This window comes from Anthonomus grandis, chromosome 16 (assembly GCF_022605725.1).
Source record: "Anthonomus grandis grandis chromosome 16, icAntGran1.3, whole genome shotgun sequence".
NCBI lineage: Eukaryota > Metazoa > Arthropoda > Insecta > Coleoptera > Curculionidae > Anthonomus > Anthonomus grandis.
In genome coordinates, this window is record NC_065561.1 from 20,056,737 (window position 1) to 20,071,537 (window position 14,801).

The 14,801-nt window shown below is 34.1% G+C and overlaps 1 protein-coding gene across 2 annotated transcripts; it reads left to right on the forward strand.

Annotated features, from left to right (window-relative positions):
- The first annotated feature begins 77 nt into the window (after positions 1 to 77).
- Positions 78 to 14,162, forward strand: LOC126745770 (gastrula zinc finger protein XlCGF26.1-like). 2 transcript variants are annotated; one of them, XM_050453758.1, is made up of 6 exons: positions 88 to 882; positions 6,464 to 6,712; positions 7,802 to 8,069; positions 8,121 to 8,296; positions 8,352 to 8,553; positions 13,509 to 14,162. In XM_050453758.1, exons 1-6 carry the CDS (start codon positions 412 to 414, stop codon positions 13,838 to 13,840), a joined length of 1,698 nt encoding a protein of 565 aa, XP_050309715.1. In that variant the 5' UTR covers positions 88 to 411; the 3' UTR covers positions 13,841 to 14,162. The 2 variants fall into 2 exon arrangements, with proteins under 2 accessions (XP_050309716.1, XP_050309715.1); XM_050453759.1 differs by lacking the exon at positions 6,464 to 6,712 and having other exon boundaries at positions 78 to 882.
- Positions 14,163 to 14,801: the final 639 nt, after the last annotated feature.

The window sequence follows — 14,801 nt, forward strand, 5'->3', positions numbered from 1 at the left end:
TACATACATAAATACATACATAAACTAAGTACCACCCAGTACTTACTTAACCATAACCTCACATCTTACTTAACCTAAAAAAATTCTCACAACTCCGCGGTATACTATGCTGTCTATATATGTTCTCTTATTTTAAGATAATCTTATGAGTTTATAGATCTTTACATACATTACATCAGTACTTTCCTCTCTACAAACTTAACAATTCAAACGATTACTTGTCTTAACCTTACATGGTCTGAAAAAATTCTCGCTGCAATTTTTTGACTATATATTATGGCAACAGTGTGGTACACTATGCTGTCTACATGCCCTCTTGTTTTGATAAACAACAACAGTAATTGTTTATTTACTCTTCTAAATTGAATTAAAATTTCAAACTTATTACAATATTTTATAGTTTTGACATAAATGGAGATCCGTTGTCGGATGTGTGCGGAAATTTTCCACAATAACATCGACGTATCCGAAAATGCCAGCTTTTTATCCATGGCAAATCACTTCTTCCAAATTAAAATTACCATAGAAGACAAATTGCCCACAACAGTGTGCGAGGGCTGTTTTGACTTTGTGGAACGCATCTGGCAGTTCAAAGGACAAGTTGATCGAGCTCAAATACTACTAACTAATATCTTAAACAGCATAGAAAAACTTCCGATTCATGTTAATGAAACGAGGATACCACCCCTATCTTTGACCAACGAGGAAACCAAATTTCCCATAATAGGTACAAATAATGTGGAAATTAATACTGTTATCATTAGTACAGAAAAGCAAGTGGATGAACAGAAGAGTTCATATCATGTCCAAAGTGCCGAGGCACCTAGCTATGGTAGAAGTGAATCTCAACAAATTGATGAGAAGCTAAGTCATTGTAAAAAGGTATTTAGCTCTACTTGTAGTATGATTTTAATTTAGAGAAAACTAAATTTAAATCATGAATAAAAAAATATTGATAGGTTTGATAGAACCAAAGTCTTTTGACATGAATAATTTGGTTATTTGGGATAAAGTTAAATATATCAGTTTTGTCCATAAATTTACTTAGTATTTGTGGTATTTACTTAAGTAAAAAAGTTTTGTTAGTAGTCGGACAGTATTTGCCAATGGTCGGCCGGGTAGTTGCCACTAGTCGGACACCTTCTTATTGGCTGATTCTTGACAGTCCCGTATTATCAAAGGTTTACTAGAATTTAAGTGCAAATTTAATGTTGCAGTTTTAAAACCTACCTATTTTTGTTTGTTTTTTTAATAAAAAATTTAAATCATGGGTAATTATATAAAATGCTATTAAATAAAATAAAAATATTTTATTGGGGTAAAAAAAAACAAAAATTTTCTCCACGTAGTATCAATCAAAACAACAAATAAAAAAAACTTGAGCAAAAAAAGCGTTATAGGTATTCTTTGGTAACTAGTGTCTAAAATCACGAAACTAAAAACTAAGTACTTCACTAACGTATGTGTTTTAGTCATCATCACACAGTTTACAGACAAAATCCAAGTTAGAGACTTCATCTTAGGAGAGTCCTGACAACTTTGTGCACTCCAAGTGATACCAGCGACTACATAAATCACAGCCAACATTCTTTTCACCTTCGATTTCAGTATCACTATCAAGTTCGTCTTCGCATTCTCCACATGTTTGCTTTTTTTATGTACGGTAGATGACTCTTTTACCTTATCTTTATCTTGGTTACCTGCACTGTTGTTTTTTGTTTTACTTTGTTTTTTTTTGTAGGGTTGCTATTTTCCTTTTCTTTTTCGCATTCTCTTTCTCCTCTTTTTCCTTTAATTTTCCTTCATAATACTGTCTCCAGTTTCTTATTTGTTTTGCTAATAGGTTGTGGATATGCAAGATGTCTTTCAAATGAAGAGCTGTTCCAGCTAGCCGACTTAGCCACTACAACTGAATTTAAAGTTTCATTTTTCAAAGGTGTGCAGTTTTCCTCTTTGTCATCCTGATTATTTTTTTTCTCCTCTGGACATTTGTCATTTATTGTGGATGAAGTGATTTTTTTCTCAATCAGATTGTGATTTATTTCCATAAGTCCTTTTACAGGGTTAGCTTGTTCTGTTGCATCAGGTTTGACTTTTTTTTGAAACTTTATTTTCTTATTTGGATTTTTATTTTCTTCATCTTCGTTAGTTTTGATGTTCTCTGAGGTGTCTTCCAATTTATTTTCTTTTAAAATGGTCTCATGTGCTTTCTTTATTTCTTGGTCATTTCTTCCATCTGATTCTGAAATCTTAACATCTTCAAACACAATACTCGGCATTAAATCTCTAAATTCATAATCATCCAGTATTTCTAAGATATTTTTCTTTTCTATATTTTCATAAGAACAAACATTTGGTTCTAATGTCGGTTATTTTGATTTGTTTGACCTGGATTGAGAAGTACATTTTGTAGTATTACAACTTGAGGGTTTTGAAGGTTTTCAGTCTCTTCTTGATTTGATACTTCACTGCTAGGTGTAGCTGCATCATCAGTAAAAATAACGTTCATTTTCTGAATCTCTTCTGGAGTAAAAAAAGAAACGTCATTACCTTCACTTCTGTTAGTAGGAGTAAGTGTTTTTATAAGGGTTAAAATTGTATCCGTGCTAGTTCAGATAGCTTCGGTTTCAGCTTTAAAATGACTTTTTCGGTGCTTATGATATCTGCTTCCGATACTGTTTCCTCAACCTGCGTTGTTTCGCTTAATAAGTTCTCCAGAACATTTTGCACACACTTTTTATAATTTACTGTGTCTGGATTAAACCGGTACAAACTACATGCCTTAAAGCCCTGTTTCATATTATTTGACATATTAGGATTCTGAAGGGCTTTTTCAAATATGGGACAAAACTCAGTCTTTGTAACCACACGATTTTCATTTTCAGCCTGCCATTTTCTTACCTCTTCCCGCCAATAATCCTGTAAAGGCTTAAAAACCGCGACGTCCGCAGGCTGTAGTAAGTGCGTTGCATTTGGCGGCAAAGCATACCATATTATTCCATTTTCATGGCAAAATCTACTAAGTTCCACAGACATATGGGATTTATGCCCGTCTACTAAAAATAATACCGGTCTCTGAATCCCTTCGTTCTCTAACCATTTATTTAGGTCGTTAGCCACATACTCGAAAAATACCTCCGACCTCGTCCACCCGCTATCTGATTTGCCGAGGACCGAATGAGGAGGTATACCGTTTACTATACTTTTTGGTGGTTTTACATATCGTGGGCGTACAAGCCGTAACCGTATAAGTCCATAAAAGTGAATTGTGAGAAAAATGGAAAAAAAGATTTTAATTTGCCTGTAAAAGTTGTTTTTGAATATGTGATATTTTAAAGCTGTATACATGATTTGTTAGCTTTTTTTTTCTGATAAATTTATTTATTTTGTTGGACATAAGTGATTAATGGTAAATCATCGTCATCATCACTACTGTCTGATTCGACCAAGTGTTCTGGTGCATTTGTGGATGTTGGCAAAGAATTGTACCATCCATGGAATTCGGCCGGAATTATATTGTTATGGCACAGTTTTAGAAGATCCTCTTTCTTCTTTTCAGTGATTGGCAGTTGCTTGCTGTATAATGGTTTCAAGACCTTCGGAAAAGTTGGGGTTTTCCCCCTTCCAAAAACATTAATATACTTATAAGGGTCAGAATGCATGTATTTAAATTCAATTATGCCTGGCTTGTCTTTTGAGTAACGTAATGATTTGATTAGTAACCAAATGACTGTGTTTCCTTCGGTATCTTTACGCTTATTTCGAAGTATTTTTACAGACAAAGCCTTTAGATCATAGAAGTCATTAAATTTTAATTCTTGGACATTGTATGGTTGACTTTTTTTGTTTTTATTTCTGTTTGATCTGGCGAGTCTAAAAATATTAAGCCAATCTTGAATTGTGTAAACTGGTACATATTTCTTTGCATGTTCAATTGAGCTATGCATGGAGTCCACCTCCATGTAGGAATGCCCACTTTCCATAAAATTATGTTGAATAACTTGAAGGTGCGTAACCTGCACTAAATAAAGCAGTAAAGCTGCAACATGTTGGTTGCGGTTCTGTCCTCCACATGTATCGGACCAGAGTGACACCCGATTTACATGCAGAGGCAGGTGTGTTAAGTATATTCAAACAAACAAGTGCCTATTTCTGAACTTCCTCGTTTTCCGTTAATCTCAGTCCAGCAATAACAGTTGGCATCATTTAGAGGGGCCGAGTTATAAATAGTAAGGTTGAAAACACATAGTTTTCTTGAGTAGTACGTGGGGCTTACGTCGGAGCAGGGTATTTGAAGGACTGACTGCAAATCAAAAGTTGCTGAAATAAATGTCGGGTCGTTAAGAGCGCATATTTTGTCCTTTTCTTTGGCAGAGTAGCAATCCCTTTTACGACTTTCATGTCTTTCAAATTTTTCAATATCGGTCTGACTCTCATCACCTGTTTTATGTTTTTCACAAGTTTGACAAAGGTCTTTTTTAGGGTGAAAAAAGGATAAATTAAATTTGGAACCAAAATACCTTTTATACGTTATGAACGATACAGCTTCTTTTTTTTCTGTTTTACATTTTTCCTCATAAAGGTTGTACATCTTAGCTATTGATAATTTGCTGTCCAAGTATTCCTTTTTAGTTGACTTTCGGGAATAATGGGATGGTACGGTCGGAAAACTTTGAATGTGCCTTTCTACATCGGCAAGAAGTTCTGGCCTGGTTTTGTTCTTGGGTACCGATTTGCCACGTCTGTCTTCACCGACATATACGCCAGAAGAGCCTTTATAACAAAATGTATTTTTTACAACATCAGCACTTATATTAAGAGTTTTCAAAAAAAATGCCTGACAAACTCTTAGTTTGTTTTTATCTTTTGTAAAATAGTACTGTTTAGAATTACTTCTAGGAGTCTTATTTCTATTTCTCTGACTTCTTCTCTCTGGAGAAGAGCTTGTGACATTTGCAAGAATAAAATCTTTTTGCCGTGTAAAATTATCCATTCTCCAATAAGTTAAACACAAAGTTTGCCTTTCCTCTTCTAAAAATGTTGTCTGACATTTAAAACGACACTTTTCACAGTTAATGGCTTGAGGTTTCTTGGCTGGCCGCTGTTTGTTGTTAGTCACATAATCAAGTCCCTCGCTTCTTCTTTTTTTCGCCACAGCTCTTTTCCACTTTTTAGGTTGACTTTCTTTCCATCTTTTAAGCTGTGTGTCATTTCCAAGCTCTACAAAAAAATAGAAGTAAGGCAATTAATCCATTCAACTAATTTTTCTTCAATTTCTTTTTTCAAAACTGGCCCCATCGTTTTGCAAAGGTCGACAACTTTTCCTTTAATGCGGTCCTGGACCGTTGACTTGGAGACCCCGTACTGCCTACACGTTTTGCGCAATTTTCCCCCGTTTCTAACTGCATTGACCGCTTGTTCTAGTGCGTCTTCATCGTATTGATGAAATTTTCCCTTTGGTTTTGGTTTCATGTCTGAAAACTAAATAAAAACATAAAAAAACGGCTTAAAGTCTTCAAAGAGACGTCGAAAAAAGAATAGTGTCCGACTTTTGAAACATATTAACTTTGATACTGACCAGTGGTCGGATAGATTTAATTCTCGTGTGTATTTTGTTTTTGCTGTCCGACCACTGAATACCATCTAAAACTTTTCCTTACAATATATATTAGAAATAGAAGGAGCTTATTTATGTAGCAGTAAGCGAGAAAAAGACAAAAACAAAAAAGCTTCACTTTCCAGTGGTCGGACACGCGTCCGACTATTCGAGTTATAACAAAATTATATATGAGTTTACCGGACACCTAAAATTAACCTTAAAATATTAAAAAAATGCGTTTTTCGTCATATATATGGCATATTTAGCCCATTTTTTATATACATGAAGCTAAAGTACCTCATAAGTTATTAAGTTTTTAAACCTACCTTAAACCTGCCTTATTTTTATCTTTCACGCACAAAAACTGGCGGTCACTTTAGCGCGCTTTTTTTTCTTTCATGGAGACAACTTAAGAATATAAAAATTTCTAGAACCAAAGGTAAGGATTGGCAGAACTGAATTTTTAACTCATTGGCGTAACTGTAAATAACGTTTCAAAGTTATTTCACGATAAATACGTTTTGTCCGACCACTGGGGTTTGTCCGACTACTGGCTAATTCGCCCTATAATGTTTTTCAAGCAAACGATGATCTGTTTAAAAAAAATTATATTGTAATCGACTGCAGATAATCATTGATACTTTATCTCTTTAGTTCACTGTTGCAGTAAAAAAGTAAAATCATTTAATAGATAAAAATTATGTTTTTAGAATTGGTGGTACCTGGTTGTTTCTGTGGTACTTTGCGCTTTTGTGGACACAAAAAAGTAGTATGTTACATTCTAGTCAGACCTAAATAACTTACAAAATATCCCCTAGTTCACTGAATTTAGACATCTGGAGAGAACACAAATCTATTTTTTAGTCTAAAAAATCATCAACTGCCAGTAAAACCAAGGCGAAACTGGAAGAACTTAATACCTTTACAGAAATAGAGTTCATCAATCCAGACAGAACAGTAGTTCCGAATCCAGGAATTCACGGATGGGATGCCTATCCGTGGACATGCTGCGATTGCAGTTTAGTATTTTTGCGAGCCGAACTTCTGAAAGATCATTGTGTCGCGGCGCATAATATTGTCTCAGTAAAGTATCTATGTGCAGACTGTCCTAAGGTAAAATAAGATAATTAAGTGCATGAAATAAAGTAGTCGTATGTCCTGTATTGGCTAACTAATTAACAATAAAATTCGTCCAGATGGGTGGAGTTATGTCTTCAACTGCCTGGCATAAACAAAAAATTTCTTCAGGAAGTTGAAGTTTTTCAATTTCTCATTTTATTGGGAAAGATGACATTATCAACTGCCTAGAATAGAAACAAAATTCGTCCAGGCAGTTGAATTTATTTGTCAATTAAATGAAAAACATGATGTGATCAACTGCCTGGAATAAATACAAAATTCGTCCAGGCAGTTGAATTTATTTGTCAATTAAATGAAAAACATGATGTGATCAACTGCCTGGAATAAATACAAAATTCGTCCAGGCAGTTGAATTTATTTGTCAATTAAATGGAAAACATGATGTGATCAACTGCTTGGAATAAATACAAAATTCGTCCAGGCAGTTGAATTTATTTGTCAATTAAATGGAAAACATGATGTGATCAACTGCTTGGAATAAGTACAAAATTCGTCCAGGCAGTTGAATTTATTTGTCAATTAAATGGAAAACATGATGTGATCAACTGCTTGGAATAAATACAAAATTCGTCCAGGCAGTTGAAGTTATTTGTCAATTAAATGGAAAACATGATGTGATCAACTGCTTGGAATAAATGCAAAATTCGTCCAGGCAGTTGAAGTTATTTGTCAATTAAATGGAAAAGATGATGTGATCAACTGCTTGGAATAAATGCAAAATTCGTCCAGGCAGTTGAAGTTATTTGTCAATTAATTGCCTGGAACAAACGCAGAATAATTAAAGTAGACCATTTAAAGTCCAGTGCAACGATATATTAGAATGGTCACTCGTCAAAACACCAGCATTTTACTTCTCAAATAATGTAAATAGAAGGTGGATGACATTGTTTGGCTGGTGGAATGCTGGTGTTTTGACGGGTGACCATTCTAATATATCGTTGCACTGGACTTTACAACATTAAGTTTATTATCAGAGGTCCTAATTTACATATTTTTACAATTCCTTCATAATCATTTGACTTAGATGCCTCCCAATACAATAACTGGGCGTTTTCCTTTTAGGTTTACTCCAAATACGTAAGTTTTATCAATCATGTAAAATATCACAAACCATTTTTAAAATTCTGCTGCGACGTATGTTACAAATGGTACGAAACGAGTAAGGAAATAAAAGAGCATCAAATCACTCACGTTGAGGATGAACCTTACCAATGTACCACTTGCGGCAAAAGGTTTAGGGTGCAATCCCTATTGACTGTCCACAACCGATCTCATTTGCCTAGTAGCGTTAAGAATTGTTATCCATGCGATCAGTGTCCCAAAAAGTTTGGTAGGCACAATCCATTTAAAACACAACATCAGTATAATAATTTTATTATAGGAACAAAACCGAACCTTATCGCACACAAGAGGATTCATTTAGGTATTAAAGATTACAGCTGCAATCAGTGCGGCAAGAGTTTCGTTCAAAAAGGGAATCTGGACAACCACTTACTTATTCATAACAGTAATAGACCGTTCAAATGTAACGTTTGTGATAAAACGTTTAAGTCTTTGGTAATTTATATGAGTTATGTATGTTCCATGTTCGTTATTAGATGTGTTTTTAAAGATTCGCCTTAGGAACCATAGCTCCATCCATTCGGGGCTTAAACCCCACCAGTGTGACACCTGTAGGCGTCAGTTTAGAGAGAAAAGTACCCTCAGGGAACATCAAAGGATCCATACAGGGGTTATGCCTTTTACTTGCGAGTTTTGTGGTAAATCGTTCAGGTTTAAAGGGGTACTTACTACACACAGGAGACAACACACCGGTAAGCAAGATTTTTCTTACCGTTTTTATTTATTTATAATGCATAAACAGCGGAAAGGCCGATTACAGATATAATTCTAATACATAACATTGTGTTTTATGATCAACTTAATTAAAAAGCCTAAAATGGTCAGGTTTTCATATTCAGGTTCTTCAGGTTATTTGAGAAACACCGTAAGTCCAAAAAATACAATTTTGGGAAAACTGGATATAACGTCTTACAAGAAGTTACAATAAATTTAAAGTTGTTTCAATACTAATTTAATGAACAATTTAGTGTTAAAAATTAAAGACAATATAATAGCACACAAAAAAAAAATATTTTTTAGCTCAAAAAAAATTTTGAAATTTGAAAACATACGGGGATTCTCAAATGAATGCCAATTTTCAGAGTATTAAGCTTAAGGTAAACTAGTATAATAAATACAGCCTAAAAAATTTCATGATTAAATCATGTATTTATTACAACGTAATCTACAGAGTATCCGATCGAGTCAATTCCCCATAAAAGTTTTGTATTTCTTCGTCTTGAGGTATGTACTGCATCAAGCTCCTAACGTCATTCAGTTTGGTCACATTGATAGGAACAGGCCATTATAAAGTGTCTCTTAAAGTCCTCGTTGTTGCCAATAATTTCAATGAAAATGAATGAGATTTCAATTCATCAATGAAATCTCGAGCTACAACGACTCCTTCACAATATTCAAATTGATTGAATTTAGAGATAGTGAACGATTGCTTCAGTTCTTTGGGTAATTTTCTTTGATATGACTCATTAGAGAGCACATTCTTCTTAAAGAACTTTGGCCACCATTTTTGAAAAGTTAAGACCTCATGAGTTTGTAAACGTTTAACAGTGAATTTTCCACGAATTGAACAGAAATTTGCAATTAATGACACATATTCCTTCATTGTGTAGATTCGATCAGTTCGTCTAATTTTCCGTTTAACGATACTAAAGTCTCTGTCACATGGCAAGAAAGAGTGACCTCTGACAGAAAAATATTGAAAAATTCGTTGAAACCTACCAGTTGATTGCAAAGCCATCATCAGTCGAACAACAGCGTGGTTTTTATTCTGGTTCCAGGCTCCGTCTGAGAATACATACAATTATTTAACAGATGGGTTAATTGCTGTATTAATATAATCCAGCAACATGGAACATACTTCATCGGGTCCTTTTTTGGCTCTCCTTCATGATAGATGTACAATCTAGAAGTATCATTGCGCAACTTATGAATATTAAAAACATCTACTATTAGCTGTCGTAAATAAAATGATTCCTGTACTGGAATTACAGGAAGTTGCAAATTTTGCATAAAGTCCATGCAAATACCCAGAACAGTTTGATCTTCTGAACATTTTTTCTGAATCTCTGAAATTTTGGAATAAAATTTTTTTGCACGGCGATTATGCACCATCTTTTCAATAATCGCTACCCGTTTAGCATTTTCGTTTAAGGTAGGAATCTTAATTTTAACTGACAGCTCCTCGCAAGTACAGCATGTGTCGATTTGCGGTTGTTGGAACTGTAAATCAAAATTTTCATTGAATATTTTCATATAAAATTTGTATTTGACCCTATTTTTTAAATCTGGGTACTTTTCTATATAAAGATTCCATATAATTTTAACATTTAAACGAACGTTAAGCTAAAGCACTTCACGGGTGGTATAATGCGCAATTTTTGTAGGAAATGAGGAAATATGTTCGTGGATTTTTTGCACAATTTCTCCAGGCATTACATTTCCGGGAGTCTTTGGAAGCACTGTCAGCAGCCGAAAGTTTACATATTCTTCGAATTCTATCATCGGTAATACCATAGGCACTAACAAATTCTTTTTTACAAACATTGATTCTAGTCTTTCCGGGAACATTTACCAAATACCTAAAAAAATGTTTTGTCGGATTACCTTTTAGTATTACCTCATAAATTAGGTACCTAACTGATGAATTTCTCTGAGATGCTTCTTCATTTCTTTTGCCACATCGTCTTTTTATATCAAAGATATCTATGTTGTTTTGCAGTAAAATATCTTGCTCGTCCTTGTTTTGCAATGAAATTATTCCATTGTACACGATTTCAGCACCTTGCATTGTAAACAAGTTCGGTATACATTTTTTTTTGCAGCTATAACAAAAACATTATTGCTGTAGAACATAAAACAAAAAAAAAACATATTAATACATACTTGCACGGATATAAATGGGGAGTCGGTTGAACAACATGGCCCCTATAGTTTGTGTATTCCTCGTTTTTCACTCTCGATTTCTTTATTTTTTTACACTGGTACTCTACTTGTTTCACACCCTTCCTTCTTTTTTTCGGGTTCGTTGCAACACTTTCGTCGATATCACTAGACATTTTATTCAGTAGATTTTTTAAAAGGTAAAGTGATTATAAGCTTATAAAAAATAATAAACGCAAGTCGGCCTGTTTACTTTTATAATACTTGACGTTTTCGATAGAAGCAACTGCGTAGGTGGGAATATCGCGCGCGCATTCATTTGAGAAACACCATAACTCCTGCACTTAAGGGGTTTCTCAAATGAATAGCAGAAGTCCATATTTATTTGAAACGTTAGTTATATGGAAACAAGCAAGGTTTCTCTGTGAATCGATGCGTCTAGACCCTCAAGTAATAATAATGCTAAAATGTCATTTTCGCCAAAATATGGACTTACGGGGTTTCTCAAATGACCGATTCATTTATAATCCATGAACAATGTGATCAAATGTAGAAAATTTAACGAAATGTATCCAGATCTACTATCCATGAATCGGCGAACGTATGTAAGGTTACAAAACAATTTTGGTAATTAGGGCTCTAAATTAAAACCTGAATTCAATAAAACAAAGCCAGTTACCAATGAAGAAGATAATATTATGAATGTATTCGCATAACCACCAGCTTCAATTAGATGTGCTTAGGATGATTTAGGTTTGTTTTATTATTCAATTGAAAAAATATTGGCCAATCATAAAATGCATCCATACAAGTTCAGGCTTTGAAACCCCCAAATCCAGGATAGAAATCTGTGAAAACATTTTGATGGATATTGATGAAGACGCTATTTCAACTCGACGGCGCCCCCCTTCACTGAGGAGACAGTGTAACAAGAAGACAGTGTATCATGTCTGATGATAGATGGGATTGGCCGGCGAGATCGCCAGATCTGATACCCCTTGGTTTTTATTTGTGGCGTAATGTAAAAAGCGTAAAAGGGTGTACGCAACACCAGTAAATAGTAAAGATGTACGTCAGTAAGTTATTACCTGTTTTGAAGAGCTAGATGAAAGGGAAATTAGAAGAGCGACGAATATAGTCACTAGAAAATGATTTTGTAAATGTTTAAAGAACAGTGAGAGTCATTTCGAAAATTTCCTATAATAGTATTTTTTTCTTTTGTTACTTTTACGTATATCTAACGAACTATTTTGTAGTACAAATTCGTTCTATTTTATCCATTGGTTGTACATCTAGATATGTCTTAAATTTTCTACATATTCAACTAAAAATGTCATTTATTTACCATTGTGACATTTTCATAGCCGACTAAGTACTAGAGTAATTTACAAAATAAAAATATTTAAAATTAACAAATTTCACAAAAAAATAAATATTTATTTCTGATACTTAGGTATAGGAATGTTTTTTATTAAATTAAAGTTATTTTAACTGTCTTATTAGAATAAAAAATAAAATATATAGGAGATTCCATAAAAAAAAATTGGACTTTTCGCCATTGTAGTAGATAAAGGCTGTCCCATCTAAGGACAAAAAAAAATAAAAAAGTTTAAATCACACAAATACCATATCTTACAGATCACTTGAATATACAGACTTCACCCCTTTTACTGCTAATTATTAAATTATTTTTACTTAAGGAATTTTTCATAAAATGGAAATAATTTGGTTTCGCAGTCATTCAAAAAATGCATTATTTAAATAAAATAAAACACTGGCCCGAAAACCTTCGCTACATTAGAAATGAAGGAATTTAGTAATATGTAAAAGCCGTTACGTCACATCGCATTTTACCTATTTGTCAAATTTCATGCTTGACTTCAATGGTACCATTGTTATTAAGTTCACAACTTAAGGAAAATAAAAGACTTAGAAATAACTATAAATACAGGCCTTTACAAAACTACTAAATAACTATATTATTATTTATACGAATAAAAAAAAATCGAATTAAATACACGCTAGTAAAATGCTTTATATTCATACAAATAATTATTTCTGTTTAAAAAATTGTTTATGTTTAAATTGAAATTATTTGGCCTCGCCATCATTGTTTGTTAGAAATAACAACCACACTCTTTACTCTACACTTTAATGGTCCTTAAACGAAACGAACAAAGAGTTAAATTAAATGAATAATATTAAAACAAACAATATAACAACATCTAATGTTGACCGTAATAAATGTATCGTCAGAGCCCGCCGAGTCTCAAGTGCCTCCGTTGCTCTCCCGTCCCACGGTTCTTGATTTTGGTTCAGTCAGCTTAATCCTTGAGTCGGCATAATGCCATCAATAGAACGATTGATAACATGTTCATCATTCGAATCAAATATAATAGGGGACAGAAATAACGTTAAAAACGATTTTGCTGGATGCTTAAAACTACTTTAAAATATCACAATATTTAATTGATAAATTTATATATTGCTTAATTTTTACTACACTTCTCATATAGTTTTAAGTATGTATCAATCCTTTATGTGAAATATTTAAAAAAGTAATAAAGTGCAACGGTTAGACATCCCAAAAGGATAAGCTCAAAACCTTTAAAAAGCAATTTTTCTGGTCCTAGGAAGCGGAGCCTTAAGTAATTTCAATAAAAATATTTGTCACATTACTTTTATAAAGAGTATTTACTATCTAACTATGCCTTACTTTATCAAAAGCCTTCTTCACATCAGTACAACATCAACATGTGTTTCTTAGGGGAGCGTCCGTACTCGTGTACCGAATGCCAACACCACTTCACCGATTGGCCAAACTACAACAAACACATGAAACGACGGCACGGGATCAACACGAGCGTAAACTGTAGGACGTTACAGGAGATTCCACCTACGGGAAAACCGAACCGTAATCCCCCGGGGACGGTTTTGGCGGCCCCACAGGCACCGGTGGTCCATGTGATATGTCAAACGAATAACGGCGGCTCGTTGGAGCCCTACCGAGAACCACCCGCTCCCACGTTCTTTCCCGTTTTGGGGTTGTACGGTATATCTGACGATATGTCGAAAGCGGTGGTTGGGCACTTTGATTAGGTTTACGTGTATCAAGAGCAGAATGCAACACTAGGTATCCTTTGGTGTGACCCTCAAATCACGAGCCGGTTTTACCCACTAACCAAAAGTCTTTATTTTACTCTCGACACGTGTTTCGCTTAAAACTGTCTCAATCTTCTCGCAGATGCTAACATCGTTAGCGAAACACGTGTCGTCGAGAGTAAAATAGGAAGTTTTTGTCTCGTGTATTGAATCCCTCTTAATGTAACACAGTTATAGGCTTGGCACTTAATTGTTTGTAAACATTCTGAGTTATATCCACGCTGTGAGTGAATAAATTTTAAAGCTTTTTAACACCAAATGCAGAGTTTTATTATCAAGATTTCAGTCTAATGAATTAATTTCTGTAATTTTCACGTAGTTTGGTCTATTACTCCTAAATTCCACGCAATTTAACATTTCCTGGAGTAAATTTTCATGTTTTTTTAATTCCACTCCATCAAGTGCCCGGAATTAGTCAAATATTTCCATCACTTCCAGGCAGTTGACGTAGGAAACGTTCTAAAAAAAAGTAAACAGTAAAAAAGAAAACTTGACAATATAAAGCGACTCCTTTAAATGCATAACAGTCAAGCATTACTTTATGATTCACACAATTAATGACAGAGTACCTCTGCTGCCTTAAAGAGAGAAAATGGCATCCTGAGGTACTAAGCGAAACCCATATTCCCAATAGACTTTTTGTTCTTTTAATAATTCTTAATTTGACCATTTACTGATATTCAGGGATTTATAGGCCAGCTGTCTTAATATAAGCAAGTGTGAAAACATTTCTCTATTACTTGCTACCAGGTGAGTAGAACTCGGTTGGTTGGACCTTACAAATTTTTTAAATTAAATTTGGACCAGATTTATCCCTATTTCCAGGTAATGTCGTATTCCAATTTCTCTGGAAAGGCTTTGTAGAGATCTCCGATTGGCTTCGTTTAAACTAGGAATT